The sequence below is a fragment of the Cryptomeria japonica genome, chromosome 9 (genome assembly GCF_030272615.1).
Source record: "Cryptomeria japonica chromosome 9, Sugi_1.0, whole genome shotgun sequence".
Classification (NCBI taxonomy): domain Eukaryota; kingdom Viridiplantae; phylum Streptophyta; class Pinopsida; order Cupressales; family Cupressaceae; genus Cryptomeria; species Cryptomeria japonica.
The window spans coordinates 570,550,125-570,567,745 of NC_081413.1; the positions used below are offsets into that span (position 1 = coordinate 570,550,125).

At 34.9% G+C, this 17,621-nt stretch overlaps 1 protein-coding gene across 2 annotated transcripts in view; it reads right to left on the bottom strand.

The window, feature by feature from the left end:
* LOC131051265 (DExH-box ATP-dependent RNA helicase DExH18, mitochondrial) overlaps window positions 1-13,831 on the bottom strand; it is a 49,171-nt gene extending 35,340 nt beyond the window's left edge. The window contains exon 1 of one of the 2 annotated variants that reach the window (XM_057985701.2): window positions 11,173-13,831. In XM_057985701.2, coding sequence (XP_057841684.2) covers window positions 11,173-13,460 — 2,288 coding nt within the window. In that variant the 5' untranslated portion in view covers window positions 13,461-13,831. The remainder of the gene's footprint in view (window positions 1-11,172) is intronic. The other variant, XM_057985700.2, reaches the window with a different exon arrangement.
* Between the last annotated feature and the right edge of the window lie 3,790 nt (window positions 13,832-17,621).

Below are 17,621 nucleotides of genomic sequence, written 5' to 3' on the forward strand. Positions count from 1 at the left end.
TCAGGCACCCCACTAGGTAGACCACCCCAAGTGGATAACCATTGTGCTTGCCACTAGGGCCAAGGGGGTGAGTGTCCGCTCTTGGGCTTAGTGCAGGAAAGGATTCGGGTGGACCTATAATACTTCCTCCTCCAAACCCTATTGTGATTGAATACTAGGTAGTAATATAGATATGGTCTATTTTATTGATTTGAAATAATTATATTGTTGTCATCTAACCCTACTGATTGAAAAGTACATATGTATATATCATTGGTTGTGATTGCAAGATTTAAAATACGGTTTATCTTGTTAAAAGGGATATTTTACTGGGTAAAGACATATCTCTAACCATATCTCATCCCTTGCTTCTATTGCATTTATGTTTCTTGGGCAAATTCTAGGGTAAAACCAGACAGGGACATTACAAATAATAATTTGGACTTTATCAACTTCATAGAGAACTTACCAAAGAATCGTTTGGTAGAAAAGCTTACATTATACACTTCATTGAATCATTCTACTATTTTAGACAAACTTTTCATTTCAACAATTCATGGACTAAACTCTCTATTTATTTGCTCTCTATATCTCTATGTTATGTAAATGCCTTTAAATTTCAAAAACAAGTAGCTTTTGTCTCTTCTTCAAATTTTTACATCCGAGTTTTTCCTATTTTTTTCCCATTTAAATCCCCCCATTTTTTCAAAAAAAACTTATACTTTTAGGCCGATCTTTTCCCCAAAAGATTATTGCTGCTATGACTAAAACCTAGGTTACCGGGTTCGCCCCTGGGACGCCCTGGTACGGGTCCGGATTCGACCGGGTCCGTGGTACAAGTCCGGTTCGACCTGGGTTCGACCAGGGTTCGAAAAACCCAGGGTGGGTTCGACCCTGGTCGAACCTAGTTGAACTCAGGGTCGAACCCGGGTGGCTGGGCGGCCTATAAAGTCAAAAAACAAAGCAAATTTTTTTTTTTTTTCAATTCCGCCTTGTAAAAAGTGAAAATTATAACCTAAAAAACACTTCTAAAACATTTTATTGACTCATTTCACCTCATTTGTGTTGCAAACAAAATTTTTATGAGAGCAAGTTGAAGAAAGGTTGAACAAAATTTGGCTTCCAAGATCAAAGAGGAAGAGTTGAAGACTGATTTTAGAAGCTTCAACAAGTGTTGCAGCATCATTTCATACATTTTCAAGCTTCCATTGGCTGCAAGAGGTAGGTTTTTAAACATTTTTTTCCAACTATTTTTGTTTCACAAATTGTCAAACATGAAACTTCAATTTTTTTTCATTATTTAGTTTTTGTTTTTGAATATGTTTATTTTATTTCTTGCCATAGGAACTAGAATGGCATCTACATCTTCCTCCATTGGCAATGAACAAATAATTGCAAAACAAAGAAATGATCCAAATTCTCCCTTACGGAAATATGTGGACATTATAAAACAACTTCCGAGAGGTGGGGGATTCCGTTGGAAATGCCATGGATGTGATATTGAACGTAATAGTTCATATTATCGGGTGGTAGGCCATTTGTGTGGAATAAAAGGAAGAGGCATCAAAAAATGCCCTAGAAAAAATGGTAAACCTATACCAGATGAGACAGTGATGAAATATATTAGGGAGCATGCGGCGGCAGAAGAGAGGGAAGCCCGTAGATTGAACCAAACCGTATCAAAGAAAACAAGGGGAATGCAAGGCCCTTCTAATCCCAGTATTGTAGTAGAAGACCACCCCTTCTTTGCCACAAATGAACCTCAAAGTGAACCACCCTTGACACGTAAAAGAACAAAGGGGCCTTTAGAAACCGCATTCCAAAATGAGAGTAGAGACAATGCTGATCAAGATATAGTAAGGTGCATTTATGCAAATGGGTTGTCATTCAATGTTGTTCGCTCCCCATATTGGAAGCAAATGATAAAAAGTGTTAATGAGGCACCAAGAGGGTATAACGGCCCCGGTTATGAGAAGGTACGTGGAACATTATTGGAGAAAGAGGTGAAGAGGGTTGAAGATGCATTGAAACCCATAAGGGATTCATGGGTTGAGACAAGTGTAACAATTGTTTTAGATGGGTGGAAAGATGCTAAAAACCGTCCCTTGATCAATGTCATAGCGATGTCCCCTAAAGGGGCAATGTTTTTGAGAGCTGTGGATTGTGAGGGCCAAATAAAAGATGGCCAATTTATTGCAGAAATTCTCATCTCTGCCATTGAGTCTGTGGGACCCCGCAATGTTGTCCAAGTCATAACGGACAATGCAAAAAATTGTAGAGCTGCTGGTTTGTTGGTTGAGCAACACTATGATCACATCTTTTGGACACCTTGTGCGGTACATTTACTCAATCTAATGCTACAAAGGATTGGGCAAAAAATAAAATGGATCAGAGATGTGTATGCAAAGGCTGAGGACATCCAGATGTTCATCACAAACCACCACATGTCTCAAGGGATTTTTAGAACCTATTCAAATTTGGAGCTATTGAAGGTAAGTGAAATAGTAATTTAATTTTACATTTTCTGATTTTTTTGAATTTTCAAAGTTAATAATATCATTCTGTAAGCTATATTGTGTATTCTTCTTTAAAGTTTGGCTTTATTTTTTAATCATTTGGCATTAATTTGTGTTATAGGTTGCTGAGACCCGTTTTGCATCAAACACAATCGTCTTAAGACGACTTGTGAAAGTTAGAGTGGCAATATGCAATATGGTGATCAGCACCAATTGGACTGTATGGAAGTAAAGTAGCACTGAGAGGGCAGAAAAAATTAGAGATAGAATATTGAATGAGAAATGGTGGGATCTTGTTACATATCTCCTAAGTATCACTGAGCCCATCATGAGCATGATTCGCTATACAGACATGGATAGGCCTTGCATAGGTGAGATTTATGATGGCATTGATTCAATGCTTGAAAAAATAAAGGTCACTATAAATGAAAAAGAGAATGATCCTCAGGAGAAATTCTTCAAAGAACTGGAAGTAATTATTGTAGAGAGGCGGAATAAGATGACCACTCCTTTGCACCTTCTTGCCTATGCCTTGACACCTAAGTACTATAGCAATCAGTTTCTTGATAAACCAGGAAGGATTCCACCATGGAGAGATCTAGAAGTATCTGATGGGTACAAGGCAGCATTTCTTAGACTATATCCCGATGATGATTTGCGAGATGTTGTTACAAATGAGTTCATAGAATTCGCAAATGGGAATGGTCTAAGTGTTGATGCACTTCGTCATAGATCCAAAAAAGATGCTCATAGCTGGTGTTACTTCCATGGCACATGCTTCCAACACCTACAACCCCTCGCTATAAAAGTTTTATCACAAGTAAGTTTAATTAATTAAAATTTTAAATTTACAAGTTTTAGTTTATTTATAGTTTACTTTGTCTTCATAGGTTGCTAGTTATTTTATTTTTATTAATGTATAACTTTAATTGTTTACTTTGTCTTCATAGGTTGCTAGTTCATCTGCTTTAGAAAGAAATTGGAGCACATACTCTTTCATCCACTCAGTAAAGCGCAATAGGCTGCTATCAAAAAGAGCGAGAATTTAGTATATGTGCATTCCAACCTACGTCTTCTTTCACACAAACAACATGACTACACACAAGGGGAAACAAAGATGTGGGATATAGAGCCAGAGCATACTGATTTGGATGCTCCTACTTCTCAGCTTCTTGCATTGACACTTGATGACTTGGAAATTGAGCCAACTTATAGTGCAAGTGCAAGTGGCATTGGCTCATGTAATGTCAATGTCAATGAGGAGGAGGAGGAGGAGGAGGATGAAGAATTAGATGATCCATTTGATGATTAAACTTTAAGTTTATATTGTTGAAAGTTGAAACAATCATACTTGAATATTTTGTCATTTTGATATTAAACTTGATGTATATGATGCTATTATCAATTATGGTATGATCATGATGCTATGATTACAAGTTTATGTTTGTTTTGTTGTTTATATGATGCTATGTGACATGCATATTTTAATTCATGCTTATAGGCTTCACAAATATCAAAATATATATATATATAAAAAAAATTTACATGTTTTTGTACTAACGAACCCAAACCCCTTTTCAAAATTTTGCCGTACCAGCGTACCGGGTTCTTCGAACCCGAACCGGTCCCTGAACCCGAACCGGAAACCTAGACTAAAACAATGCAACAAGCTGCAAAAAGACAAACAATGACCTCCCACACTGGTGCAAACAGCAGATGCATCAGAGAAAAAGCTCCAAACACCTCTCCCAACCTTTTGCTAGGCCTACAAACTCTATTGGATTGCATAGCAGAAAAAATCGCTTGGGGAAATAATTGGCAAACCAAAAGTATTGAGATTCTTTTTTAAACCTAGGAAAAAAATCAGAAAAAGAAAAATTGGATTATTAAAAATTTTTAATATTAATAAGCTGATAATTTAAATATTAATAAACTTAAAAAGTAATTTAAATAATTAAATTTGTTAATATTAAAATTAAACAATACCATATTTCTTAAATATAAATTATTAATTTTTAATTATTAAAAAATTAAATTAACTATAATAAATCAAAATATTAGTAAGTTCAAAATTTAATTTAGAAATTAAATATGTTAATATTAAAAATAAAAAATATTATATTTCTTAAATTTAATAAATATTTGAATTTGTTAAATTTCATAAATTAATAATTTAAAGCTAAATTAATTATGTTTAAAATATTAAATTATAATTTATTAAATTTAATATAAAATCATGAAAAATTAAACTAAATTAAATTACAATATCGTACATATTAAAAATTTTAATAAAAATTTAACGTAAATAAAATAAATTTATAACTCATTTACAAAAAACTTTAAAAGATTTCTTAGATTCAATATTTTAAATTGTTAAAATTTAAATTAATAATTTAAAAAATAAACTAATATTTTAAACTCCTAAAAAATAATTAAATACCTTAAACATTAAATTTTAATTTAATATTTTAAAATATAAATTTTAATTTATTTAAAAATTAATATCTAAAAGAATTATAAAAAAAACAATAAAATAAAATAACATTAAATTTCAGCTTTAGAGATGGCGACACTACTGAACTCCCACAGCAAAAGGAATTCTACGAGCATTAGCAAGGGTTTGAGCAGAGCATCTAAAGGATCCTTGCGGTTTTCAGAAGTTGTTGGTGGCACCTCATTGCTTGCGAAAGGTGCTTTATCTGGCAAACTGGAGAGGAAGGAGGTCAGTCAAGCTAATTCATGGTTGTCTCCCAGATCTGCAAATTGGGCATGTTACGAAAGGGCTCCCTCTGGGAGACCAAATAGGGACAGTGCTCATAGTGCTCTAGACACCCTTTATTCTGCCATGATGACCACTCATTCCCCTGACGGGCAAGGGGTCACTAATGCTAAGGCTTCCTTTTTGGAAATGGTCAAATTCAGGACTCATTCTCCCCTGGATTCACCTTTTGAATCCAAAAGAACACAACGGAACTGATTATAGAAGGATTGTTCATTGTTTGAAAGAACCCCTAAAGTTGAATTTTGACCAAAATTTAATGAAAGAGCTGCAAGAAAATGAAGAGTTTTTTTTCTCAGAACAGGTTAATTGGAAGGTTTAGCCGTTTTTGGCCTAGCCTCCCAGATTTACACAAATGGATATCAGGATGGTGGACAACTCTAATGGAGGAGAAACTGGAAACTTATCCCAGAGCTAGAGGATTTTTTATTGCGGTCTTTGACAACAAGAAAGGCCAAACACCATTCTAAGTTATGTTTGGTCATGGGGACAAAGCATGTTGATGTTAAAATCATGGCATCCACAATTTAATCCATCTACTGAATCATTTTTAGTCATGCCTGCCTGGGTCTGCCTTCCTAATCTCCCTTCACTTCTGGTTCGAATCTTACTCTACGGCAATTTGTAACTTCATAGGCCATTTCGTAACTACATATGAAAATTCAACATACTTTATCCACACAACTTTCGCCTAGATTTTGGTGGAGTTGGATACCTCCAAAGCTCTTCCAGCAGAAATAATACTAAATGCTAATGGGCAAGGATGGATGCAGCCATTGAACGATGAAGGATCGTTATTCCAATGCAGAAAATGTTATAAAACTGGGCACATTGCATCAGAATGTCCAAATGTTAAAACCCAAACAAAGACGGAAGCCTCATGGTGGAAAGATGCCCCCTAAACATTATATTGTTGATAATTCTTCCAAAAAAAGTTAATCCTCTCCAAAAGAAGATACAAAGAAAAAGAATGATCAACAAGTTGATGAGCCTTCTTCTGAACCAAAGATGGATCAAAAATTGAAGCAACAAGTTGATGAGCCTTCTTCTGAACCAAAGATGGATCAAAAATTGAAGCAACAAGTTGATTGAAGAAGCTTGGATCTACCGAAATTCAATAAGGATTCCACTCAAGTTTCTACACAAGCTGCCACCATGGACCCAGAGATTAAACATCCTTCGATTTCCTCAGTGGTCAACAAGAGGACCAACTGCATGGGGGATGCGAGCTCATCTTAACAGTCTCCACCTCAATTCCAAAAGGATCTTAATGACGGAGGTGGTGCCAACGAATGGCATATAGTGCAGAAAAAAAAGAGAGCACTCACAAAAGTGAGGATGTTTGCAATAAAGTGCTCTTACAATCTCATTCCAAAAAGTAGTGTTAATACCGCAAATTAATTAGTGTAGTTTAGTAGTTTAAAGCTGTTCGGTAGAATAGTCACCAGGCTTTTACATATTACCTGGTTATGACATATAATGGACAGACATCCACAATACATATGTTAATTTTAATTTTGATTTAATTTTGATTTATGTATTGAGCAGCACTATTCTGCAGCTTACCAATCAAAAAAAACATATATTAAATTTCAATATTGTAAATGTTAAAAATTTTAATAAGAATTAAATGCAAATAAAATTAAACTATAAACTCTATTATTAATAATTAAAAGGCATATATATATAATTTATAAAAGAAAAACAAAAAACGTAAATACGAAAAAATATGAAAAACCCTACAAGGCAGCACTCACCACTTAATGGGATCTCTTCGTTTGGTGCAGCTGATGAATACTCCAAAAGCCGACCATCGGTGAACTTGACACTCAAAATATCTTCTTTGTCCATTAGATTGTAGGAATGTATTCAGCATAGACGTTTTAAAATAACAAGATCACCCTACTTGCAATTTGCTTCCGCCAAACTCGCGCAAATTTGAAAATATTGAGTTTCAAACTTTGCAGGCTGAATTAATTGTGAAAATTGTGTTTAAGATTTTCCACAATTTAAATGTGTTTTTCCCATGATTTTATATTTATTCAAATGCGTATTCATGTCAAAAATGTCTTGAAAATTGCAAGTCAATGATTTAAGAAAAAATCACCAAATTTTGGGACGAAAATTCAGCAAGCCTGCTGATTTCTGATTTTTGTGAAAAAAAGGTAATTTTTTCATATTTTTGCTTCTATGATTTGGAGTACAATTTTAAGAGAGACTAAGGGTCAAAAAAGTGACATTGGTGCTTCCAAGGGCCCTACAGCCCTAGTTACTACTTGTTTTCTTGCTGGTTGAAGACTCTTATGTTGTCTTTTTATCATCAAAGTTAATCGGCTCTCTGAAAACTCTAGTCCAATCAGTCAATTGTCACTGTTTTAACTTTGTCGATCACTGAATTTTCATGTCTTCTTTTACTTCCAGCTCTTGATGTTTGTTGGGGCAGCCTTACATAAATAGGGACTATGGCTTTTTGAAAAAGGCTGCCTTTTCTGCTTCTAATATGTTATCTTTTATATCAAAAAGAGAAGAATTATGTCACGTTGAAAAAGATATGGCAACTAAAACAAACAAGGATTAATTTGAAAAAAAAGAATTCAAAATATCCTACAGGATCTATATGCAGCAATTGAAGACCAAGAAAAGAGCCATTCTTTCGAAGAAGACCAGGAAAACCAATTGAGTAACAATAGCATATGCCTAGAGGATATCCAAGCAGAGGAGGATGGGATTTGAAACAGATTAGAGGAAGGAAGGATATAGAAGCCCAGAAAATTCAACAAGCACCTTCAGGGAGATGGTTCGCTTCCAACAATTCCCAGAAAGCAACTATGTGCCACACCTGAACTACTAAATCCTCATCTCTAAAGCATTCAAACTTAAACTTGAGAAAGAAAAACCCACATCTCCAAGAAAAATCAGCAACCAAAGGAAAAAATAAAAATAAAAATATCTTACCCCTAATGTTGTTGATTTCAAAAATGGCTCACATAAATTTGCATGAAAGAGATCAAAAGACCCTTTGGCCTGCCATTAACTTTTAGTCAGAAATGGCTCTGTTCACTTTCCAGCCCAACACCCTACAGAAAAACCATGTTTTTACTTTTTATTGAACCGAAGCTGTCCCATGGGCCATAAGTTATAACCCATCTCAATTCAACTAAGTGTAGAAAGATATTGAAAGTTCAACAGCTATACCTTTAATGCCAAAGAATGCTAGTACTGTCCTCCACTGTAATAGAATGCAAATGCACTACAGCAAGACCAACGATTCTATATAGACCTATTTGCCCTATACTAAAACAACCACCATGCTCTGTTTCACATCAGAAACCAAGCATTTGTTGCTTCTAGATGAATTGACTAAGACATTAGTTTTTTATTCATCTTTGGAACATACATAAGATCATGAAATACATACCTTATGATAGCATTGAGAACACAAACATCACCTTTACCCTCTACAATAATCTCCTAAAGATACTAATTTGAAGTTCGTATTGGTGATGGTAAAATTTATATACCGATAATTGAAACAAGTCAAATGCAACAGGACACCTGAACCAAAACACCAACACCCAGTGACATTTTTATCATCTTCAAAGACAACAAAAACACATTCCCTCAGAATTCATCTTCCCCCTCATCAACTAGCACATTTGTCTGAGCTTTTGACGTCTTATTAGCCAAATTATATTGTTGTTTCCAGCATTCCCTTACAACAAGACCAAAATTATGGTAACAAAAACACTTCATTTTGAACTTTTATTAAGTTTTTGCAAACCATTTGCTAAAATGTGTTCTGCATTTACCTTCCCGTTGTGTTGCTAATGCTCTTTCCATACATCTAGAAGTGGATTCCCCCAAAATTTGTCTTCTTTTTTTTTCCAACAAGAAGCGTACTCAAAGATCAATGTCTAACTCTCAACTAATAGAAAAAAATCAATAAATGTCTAAGAGGAAGAAAAACTGTTCAACATTAGGGCAACTAAATCTTCATCATCTGCCAGTTTGTTTACAGTAGATAACTTATCACTTAGGCCTTTCAACCTAAGCAAGTGTTCTTACAAAGACCCTCCTTCAGCCATCTTTGTGGAGAACAAAATTATTTTTAGATAGAATGCATGACTCTTATCCAATACTCATTTATTATACTTGCCCAAAAGACAGCAACAGAAGATGCAGCTTCAGGTATAAAATCATCAAAATTAAAAGTTTTGAGTAAGAGCATCTCTTTATGACACTTATCAAAACTGTCAATAATAAATATAAAGATTCTGATTTCCTTACCCAAAACAATTTGGTCACAGTCCCAATGCTAACTCCAAACATTATATTTTTAACTAGTGAGTTTATAAGAGTCAGGTAGCATAAGGTTTTGTATGCTGGCCATAATTGACAGCAAATCAGAGTACACAAGAATAAACTATTGACCAAAAAATTAGATTACCATTAAGATTGAAATAGACTGGTTTTTTAATTTCAGAATATTGCAATGGCAAACAGAAATGATTAGAATTTTGTTTACAAGAATAATAATTTTCAAACAGCAATGGAAAAATTCAGGTTTAGAATAAAAAAGTTCAGATTGCTGAACAGACTTATCTATTATGTTTTTTTTCCAAAAACCCTAGCACCACTTTTGTACAAAACCCCAGCATCGACCTTTGAGTTTATAAGAGTCAGGTAACATAAGGTTTTGTATGCTGGCCATAATTGACAGCAGATCAGAGTACACAAGAATAAACTATTGACCAAAAAATTAGATTACCATTAAGATTGAAATAGACTGGTTTTTTAATTTCAGAATATTGCAATGGCGAACAGAAATGATTAGAATTTTGTTTACAAGAATAATAATTTTCAAACAGCAATGGAAAAATTCAAGTTTAGAATGAAAAAGTTCAGATTGCTGAACAGACTTATCTATTATGTTTTTTTTCCAAAAACCCTAGCACCACTTTTGTACAAAACCCCAGCATCGACCTTGTTATCTGACCAACCCACCAGGCTTCCCCAACTGTTCTCCAGGCCGACCCTGCACCTTGGCCAACCCTACAACTTTGTATGTATGAATTTTTACACATTTTTCAGCACCTAAGTGATTTGATATGCATTTCAAACCTATGTTTATAAACTATAATGTCTACATTAAGGCTTTTTAGTATTTACTCTAATAATAAAGCCCTAGAAGGTTTTTGGAAATTTTTTACAAAGAATGTTTTAAAAACAAATATTGTAAGAAAGTAATGAGGGAAATGGACAAACGAAAATGCAAATGTGCACACTTATTTATTAAAGGGAGAGAAAGTTACATCGGTTGAACTTACATTGAAATGGTTAAATTATCAGACATAATATATTATACCATATAAGTTATATAAAAAGACATTATACCATTTTATGTCTAAGCATATTAATACCACCTTATGTCTATAGACTCTATACATATTAATATCGCCTTACCTATATCTATAGTAACACCACATTAGCAGACATCTCAACAAATTTCCCTCGGGATAAGTGAGCTAGCTTACTCAAACATGAGACAAGAAACATAAGCACGGTTTATCCAGAAGCTTCAAGTAATACGTTAACTCGTCTTGGCAGTGTCAGGTAAAGCTTGATGAAACTTAAAGTCAAACTCACCAGAATAAGTCAAATCTTCATTATTTTATAGATCTTTTTCATATGGCCAGGTTAATTAGAATGACTCTTACACTTTGGCTTTAAAATTAATTACCAAATAAACATTGTGTAACTTTGGCTTGATTACATGAGGGGACGCTATCTAGTATCTACCACATTGCTTAATCCATTTTGTTAAAAACATTATGAAGTTATGAGGAAAATACTACAAAATACTGCATTACAGTGTACTAATTTACAGGCATAACTTACTCTTTTATAATCACAAGTTGCCTCCCAACAGCGGAAACATTTTTTGGTGGAGTTGTCTTTCTGTTTCTTGACTCAGGTTTCCAGCACGCTTTGGCAAGAGACTTGTTAAGTAGATCTACTATATCCCTAGCCATGATTTCTGCTCTCTCCTTATATGGAAATGTCTCCTCCCTGAAATGATGAGATAGCCATAGATACATCGATAAGATTTGGTGCTTAGTTTCAAGATCTAAAAGCTCCAGATCATTTCGTGCAGATCCTCTAGGCACACCTAATTGTAATCGTACAGGAGGATTTTTGCCATATTGTTGAGCAAATCTTGTTAAATAGGCCATTGCTTTAGAATCACTTGTACTAACAGGTGCATAGCAAAAATTATACCGTTCTCGAAGTGACAACTCTGGTATTTTTTCCAGCATGCGTGCCACCTTTTTTACATGATCATGTTTGCAAAGGAAGTAAGATCCATCCAACACACAACGTTTGGCAAAGGTTTCTAGCAGCTCAACAAAGGTAATATTTGGAAGCTGCCCGGCAAATAGCTCAATTTGTTCAAAAAATGGAAAGAGGCCAGCACTTTTGCATTCTTCAAATGGTTGCCGCAAGCAATCTATTAGATAATCCAAGTCTTCTAACTTGAATGTGGTCGTCAGTCCCTCTGGATATGGGCTCCCTCTCCTGCCCGCTCTTCCAGCAATCTGTTTTACTTGAGAAGCAGGAACATGTTGCAGTCTAAAACCATTATATTTCTGGAGACCATAAAATACAATTCTTTTGATATTTAAGTTAAGACCCATGCCAATAGCATCACTTGCCACAAGAACATCAAAATCATTATCTTGATTGTTAAAAAGATTTGCCTGTTGTTTTCTAGTCTCAGGTGGGAGAGCACCATATATGATGCAACAACGATGTTTAGTAAACTTCTCAATTGCCATTCTGATCTCAAAGAGCTCCCTTCGTGAGAAAGCCACAATACAATCTCCCGACTCGATGTGGTCAAAACTTCTTTGAAGCGTCTTGGCTTCCACAACCAAAGGCTTGAACCTGCCATAATGATGCACAATTATATCATCCCCAGTCTTACTACAAATTTCCCTTACAAGCTTCAAAACAGTAGGATCACCACATAGATGGATTTCATCGGCCCTTAACCCCAGCAAAGCTCTGCTCCATGCACACCCTCTAGTCTCATCGTTTATCATCTGAATTTCATCCAAAACAGCAACTTCGAAGTTTACGTCTGTAGAGGCCATTTCTATTGTGCATGAAATATGGTTTGCAAACGGAATATTCTTCTTCTCTTGACCTGTATGAAGACTGCAATAAACACCAAGTGCATTCACTTTGTCAAACACCTCCATTGCAAGGAGCCGAAGCGGACCACAATAGATTCCACTCTTCGCCTGCAAGAACCTCTGCAATGCATTATATGTTTTGCCACTGTTTGTGGGCCCACAGTGATACACGATCTTCCTCTTCATCGCCCGTGCAAACGGAAACCAGGTGTGTGGCTTCCTCAGATCTGCAGTTCCAACCATACTCCTAAAACTCCTTATCTCATCTTCAAACTCTTTCATGCAAAACTCTGCAAACAAGGGAAAAAGAAACTGGACAGATTCCTTTGAAGCCCCTAACCTTACCAAATGCTCTAACATGTCTCTCTGGCCTTGTTGGATAACAAACCTGCTGAAACTGCTCACAGCTGTAGAAAAAACTGAATCTTTGATATACAGAGCCAGAGCTTGGTTACAAGCCCAGCCCGAGTGAGCGAACCACTGCAAAATCTCTAGTATTTTTTGTTTCTCCGATAGAGTTAGCTGCGCAGGTCTGGTGGACTGACACATCTCCCGAAACAGAACCGCGGGATCACGAGATTGGACATCGCTAACTCTTTTAACACTATTTCTCTTTTCTTCAGAACTATCAAAATCTTTACTATTTACTAGATTTTTATCATTTTCAGGTATATTGATTGGAGCCTCCGTAATTTCTGCACTCTTTTCTCCATATTGTAACGCAGAGTAACACCTTCCATTTTTCAATTTTTTCAGCAATTGATTTAGCAATTCATCAGCTGAACTAGGGCTTAATGAATGAACTCCACGGTAGTGAACAGGATTTAAGGGTGATTTCCGACGAGTAAAACCGACAATGTATGATTCTAAGGCATCTAAATCTCGAAAATATGGCTGTTCCAGACATGAAGATTTTAATGAACCCAGACGCCTCAAAAGTACTTTTTTCAAAACTAGGGTTCTAAGAACAGCCATTTGACCCCCTATCATTACTGAACAAACACGATGTGCAGTGTAGATATTAAAGTTTATGGCTTAAGGTTTTAGGGTTTAGGGTTTTAAATAGATAAAGAGATTTATGCTGGGAAGTAGTGTGACAGACATCCTACCTGAAGGATTGCCTTTGATATCAATGGAATGAAATTCTTTCGTTTAGTTAGCTTCTCCACGAAGACGAGAGAGAACGAACCAGAGTTTGCATGGAACTGCTATCTGAACATTTCTTTGTATTGGGTCATTCCTGCTCACTGGTTCTTCATAAAATTCAATTAGTTTTTAGTTCCAGTGTATTTTCCTATTCGTAAGGTTTTAGATATTTTCGATACTCTTAGGTAGATTTGAGTTGGTTTAATATTAGGGTATTTGTGTTCTTGTTGAAATAAAGGTCAAAAGTTCAAATATGTTTCTTTTGTCACTTACCCACATGAAGGGAGGACAATTTCATATATTGTAAGTCTTTGTCAATGACATTGAAGACAAAGATCTATTTTTTCTATTATTTATTAAAAAATAAATAAAAATTATATTTTAAATTATTTTAATTGTGTTAAATTCAAATGACATTTAAGTATAATTTTTTTTCTTATAGGATAAAATAATAAAAAGTGATAAGAGAGTAGCAAATATAGTCATCAAAACAAATTGTAGAGCAACAATAGAGTTACAAGGGTGGGCATAAAATCTACAGGATGAAGACACAAGAGTGACCATAGAGCCAACAACCTTGTTCAAAAGTATAGAAGTTACAAAAATAAATCAACAACCACATTTGTTGGTAGAGAACACATAGAGATACTTTCTTACAACAACTCAGAGCATGAGAAAACTGATATGCAGTGAGAAAACTGATATGCAATGCCCCATGATGCAATCTCTAGCAAAACACAATGCAAAACAATATAAATCGGTCCATTCCTCCACAATGTATGACGAGGACATCCTAATAGAGTTTCTTAATGCAACCCCTCTTGTAAGAGTTTCTAAAAAATAACAACGAATAGTCTATGAGAAGATCAGCAAAGACCACCATATTCCTCCAACATGGATTCCTTTGGAGCAGCTCAAAATTCTTCAATGTTGATGGCATCCTAGTCTATCACTCTATCTAGCAATCCTACAATCAAAGCCAATGGTTTTTTCCTCAAAAGTATTGTATTAAATTTGAAGTTCACCTAAGAAGGTTTGGAGATTTGGATTGTTTGGAGTATAAGATTGAAGAAGGCAGAGGTGAGGGGAGAGATTAGCACAAATCATCAGGCTCTCCATTTGGATGGTATAGAACGTGAGAGAGAAGACAACTAAGCAACAAAATTCCCATATATACTTTAAGAAAATGTGTTTGAAGGTTTGTGAAACAGCAAAAGTCTGCCAACAAACTCACTATCCATCGACGGACAAGAGATATAGCCGAAATTGAAATAAGTAAGATCTCTTGATCATGAAATTGACCTTGAACATTGGCGTCAAGCAACTAGTATCATGACAAGCACATCTGCTCACAAATATTGTCTTTGATTACTATCGCTATGATATTACTATCAAGGCACTTCTCAACGGACTTTTGCACATCACCAATACAAAATCTGCTTGAATATTATTCTCATCTATTTCACAATGATTGACACACATTTCTTTACTCGACACATACAACCATACATTCTTATATACAAATTTCTTCATCAAAATCCTTAATTAGGTCAACCAATGGAATGTTACAAAAACTAGATCATCCAAACCTAAAACAATCACACCAGTCCTCTCCAAGAGATAAAGAGGACCCAAGCACATCATAATACATTCATTCAAGTATATTCTAACAAACCACACATGCTACTATGATCTCTGAGATCAACACCAAACGAAACGTGTAGAAAGATAATGAAACACATCAATCGATTAGCCCGAAAACATCTTCCAATACAAATTACTTAGTGTAGATCAAAGCTAATTTAGACCAAATGAGCATAATACAAACAAGATAGATCAATTAGAACAATTGAGGTTCAACACAATAGAGTGTGCCAAGCACATACCAACATAACTAACTTGTAGAACAAAAACAACGCTTGAAAGTTTAACTAGAATACTGCACAAACCAAATGAACATTTCCTCCAAACTACAAACCTTGAAACTACATATTCAAAAGCCATGAAGTAATTTTCTTACTAGTTTGACAAACAACCTTATTATAAAAGCACAACAATAATTAACCTCATCATTTGAGCAATCATAGGACCTGTACAATAATAGTACATCATTCACAAAACATAAACATTATATCCCACTCCACACATCATGATCTTCATAATTCAGAAGGATGCAAATCATTCTTACATTGGAACATTAAATACTCTTTCCTGCATATTGAGACTTCTTGTACTGTAACCTTTCGAAACCAACTTGTATGAAAAATATCAATACTGAGCAACATGACAACATTTGAACATCTAATTTTGGATCTTTAGTGAACACTTGCTAAACCAAGGGAAATCGAGCAAGGCAATAGAGGGTTAGTTTAAACACAAATGATATGGAAACCAAATAAAAAGCATAAAACTAACACTATTACCTTGCAAGAGAAGATCTCTCTTGTTCCTTCGATTGATCTTGATGAAGTAGAGGCGCCCTTGTGCTCCACTTGTTTGGATGTGCTCTTCTTGATGGATGTGGAATGCTCTCCACATGCATAGCAAGTTTGGTGGATTAGGATTAGATTTGGCTTATGATGGATGAGGAATGGATAAATTTGGATGAAAAAGGGATTTGTTTTGGATGAGGGATTATTTGAATATTATGAGGACATTGTACATGGATATGATAGAAGAAGCTAGAGGAAGAAGGGGGCATTATAAGATTAGAAGAAAAATCCATGTAGTCTCTTGTGAGGAAACGAGACTCCAAATTATAGATTGGAGGAGGCCAATGGAGGGCCAAGATTAATTTCTGTAGGAAGGGTTGAGATTGATTTGGAATGGAAGGCATGGATCAAGGTGCAATGGGAGAATAAAAAGAAATATAAAATTCCTTGGGGAAAGGAGAGGGGAACTAAAAATTCCAAAATAAAGGATGTGTGGGAAGATTAAATGGATAAAGGAATTAAAAATTCCTCGGGAAGAGGATGCATGGGAAGAGTCAAGGAATTTGAATTTCCTTGAAAGGATCAAAGGTGATGTGACATGAGTGGAGGAATATAAAATTGGAGAATAATGATAAGTATGATTAAGGAAGAATTAATTAGGCTAAGTGGGGATCAGGAAAAGTGATTTGTAGGAATCACATGATTTAATTTAATTAATTAGAATTAATTAACCAAGAGGAAGTTAGAATACTCAATGATTTGGTTGACTTTAGAATAATTAATGATTTGCACTAATATAGTGACAAGATTCATTAAATTTGATTTGATTAACCTTAAGAAGAAGGGAATTAACACAATTAAATTGGTTAATTATGATGACAAACTTAAACTAATGAAACATTAATTTAATTAATCTTAGGTGTCTACACTTGCAATCAAAGACAAACAACGTACATATAAGACTAATATCTATGACAACACAATGCATCAACAACCATTATCTCCAAGTTTCCATACATCCCTATCATAACAGAATATCTATTGCATATTCTACACACATCAATTGTGACAAACCAGACAAGGTACCATTTTTTGCACACGGGACATAAGTACTCTTACCTACATATTAAAGCTTACTCAACATAACTATCAAACAACACGTTAGTTCTCTTTTTTATACTGAAACATCCACAACTGTAGATGTTAGTAAAGCCAACACTACTATCAGATAAAGTATCAACATTTGAATAGAAACAACCACATTTGCACTAATATTATCGAACCATGTAGTCTGCTCGCTCGATCATTAACTGAAACACGAGTCAAATGATCAACAATTGAAGAACCAGTCAAACACATCAACTAATCACCAAGAAAATCATCAACATGACATCATCAGACCATTAACTAAAACACATCAGCTAAACATCAGACAAACCATCAACTGGATCTAAATATAGACAAACACCAAATAGGTAGACCATATTCAACATCTATGAAACTAATCATTTAATTATGACAAACACCAAACAAGTTTGACATAAATGACAACACAACAAAGGATTATTTAGGT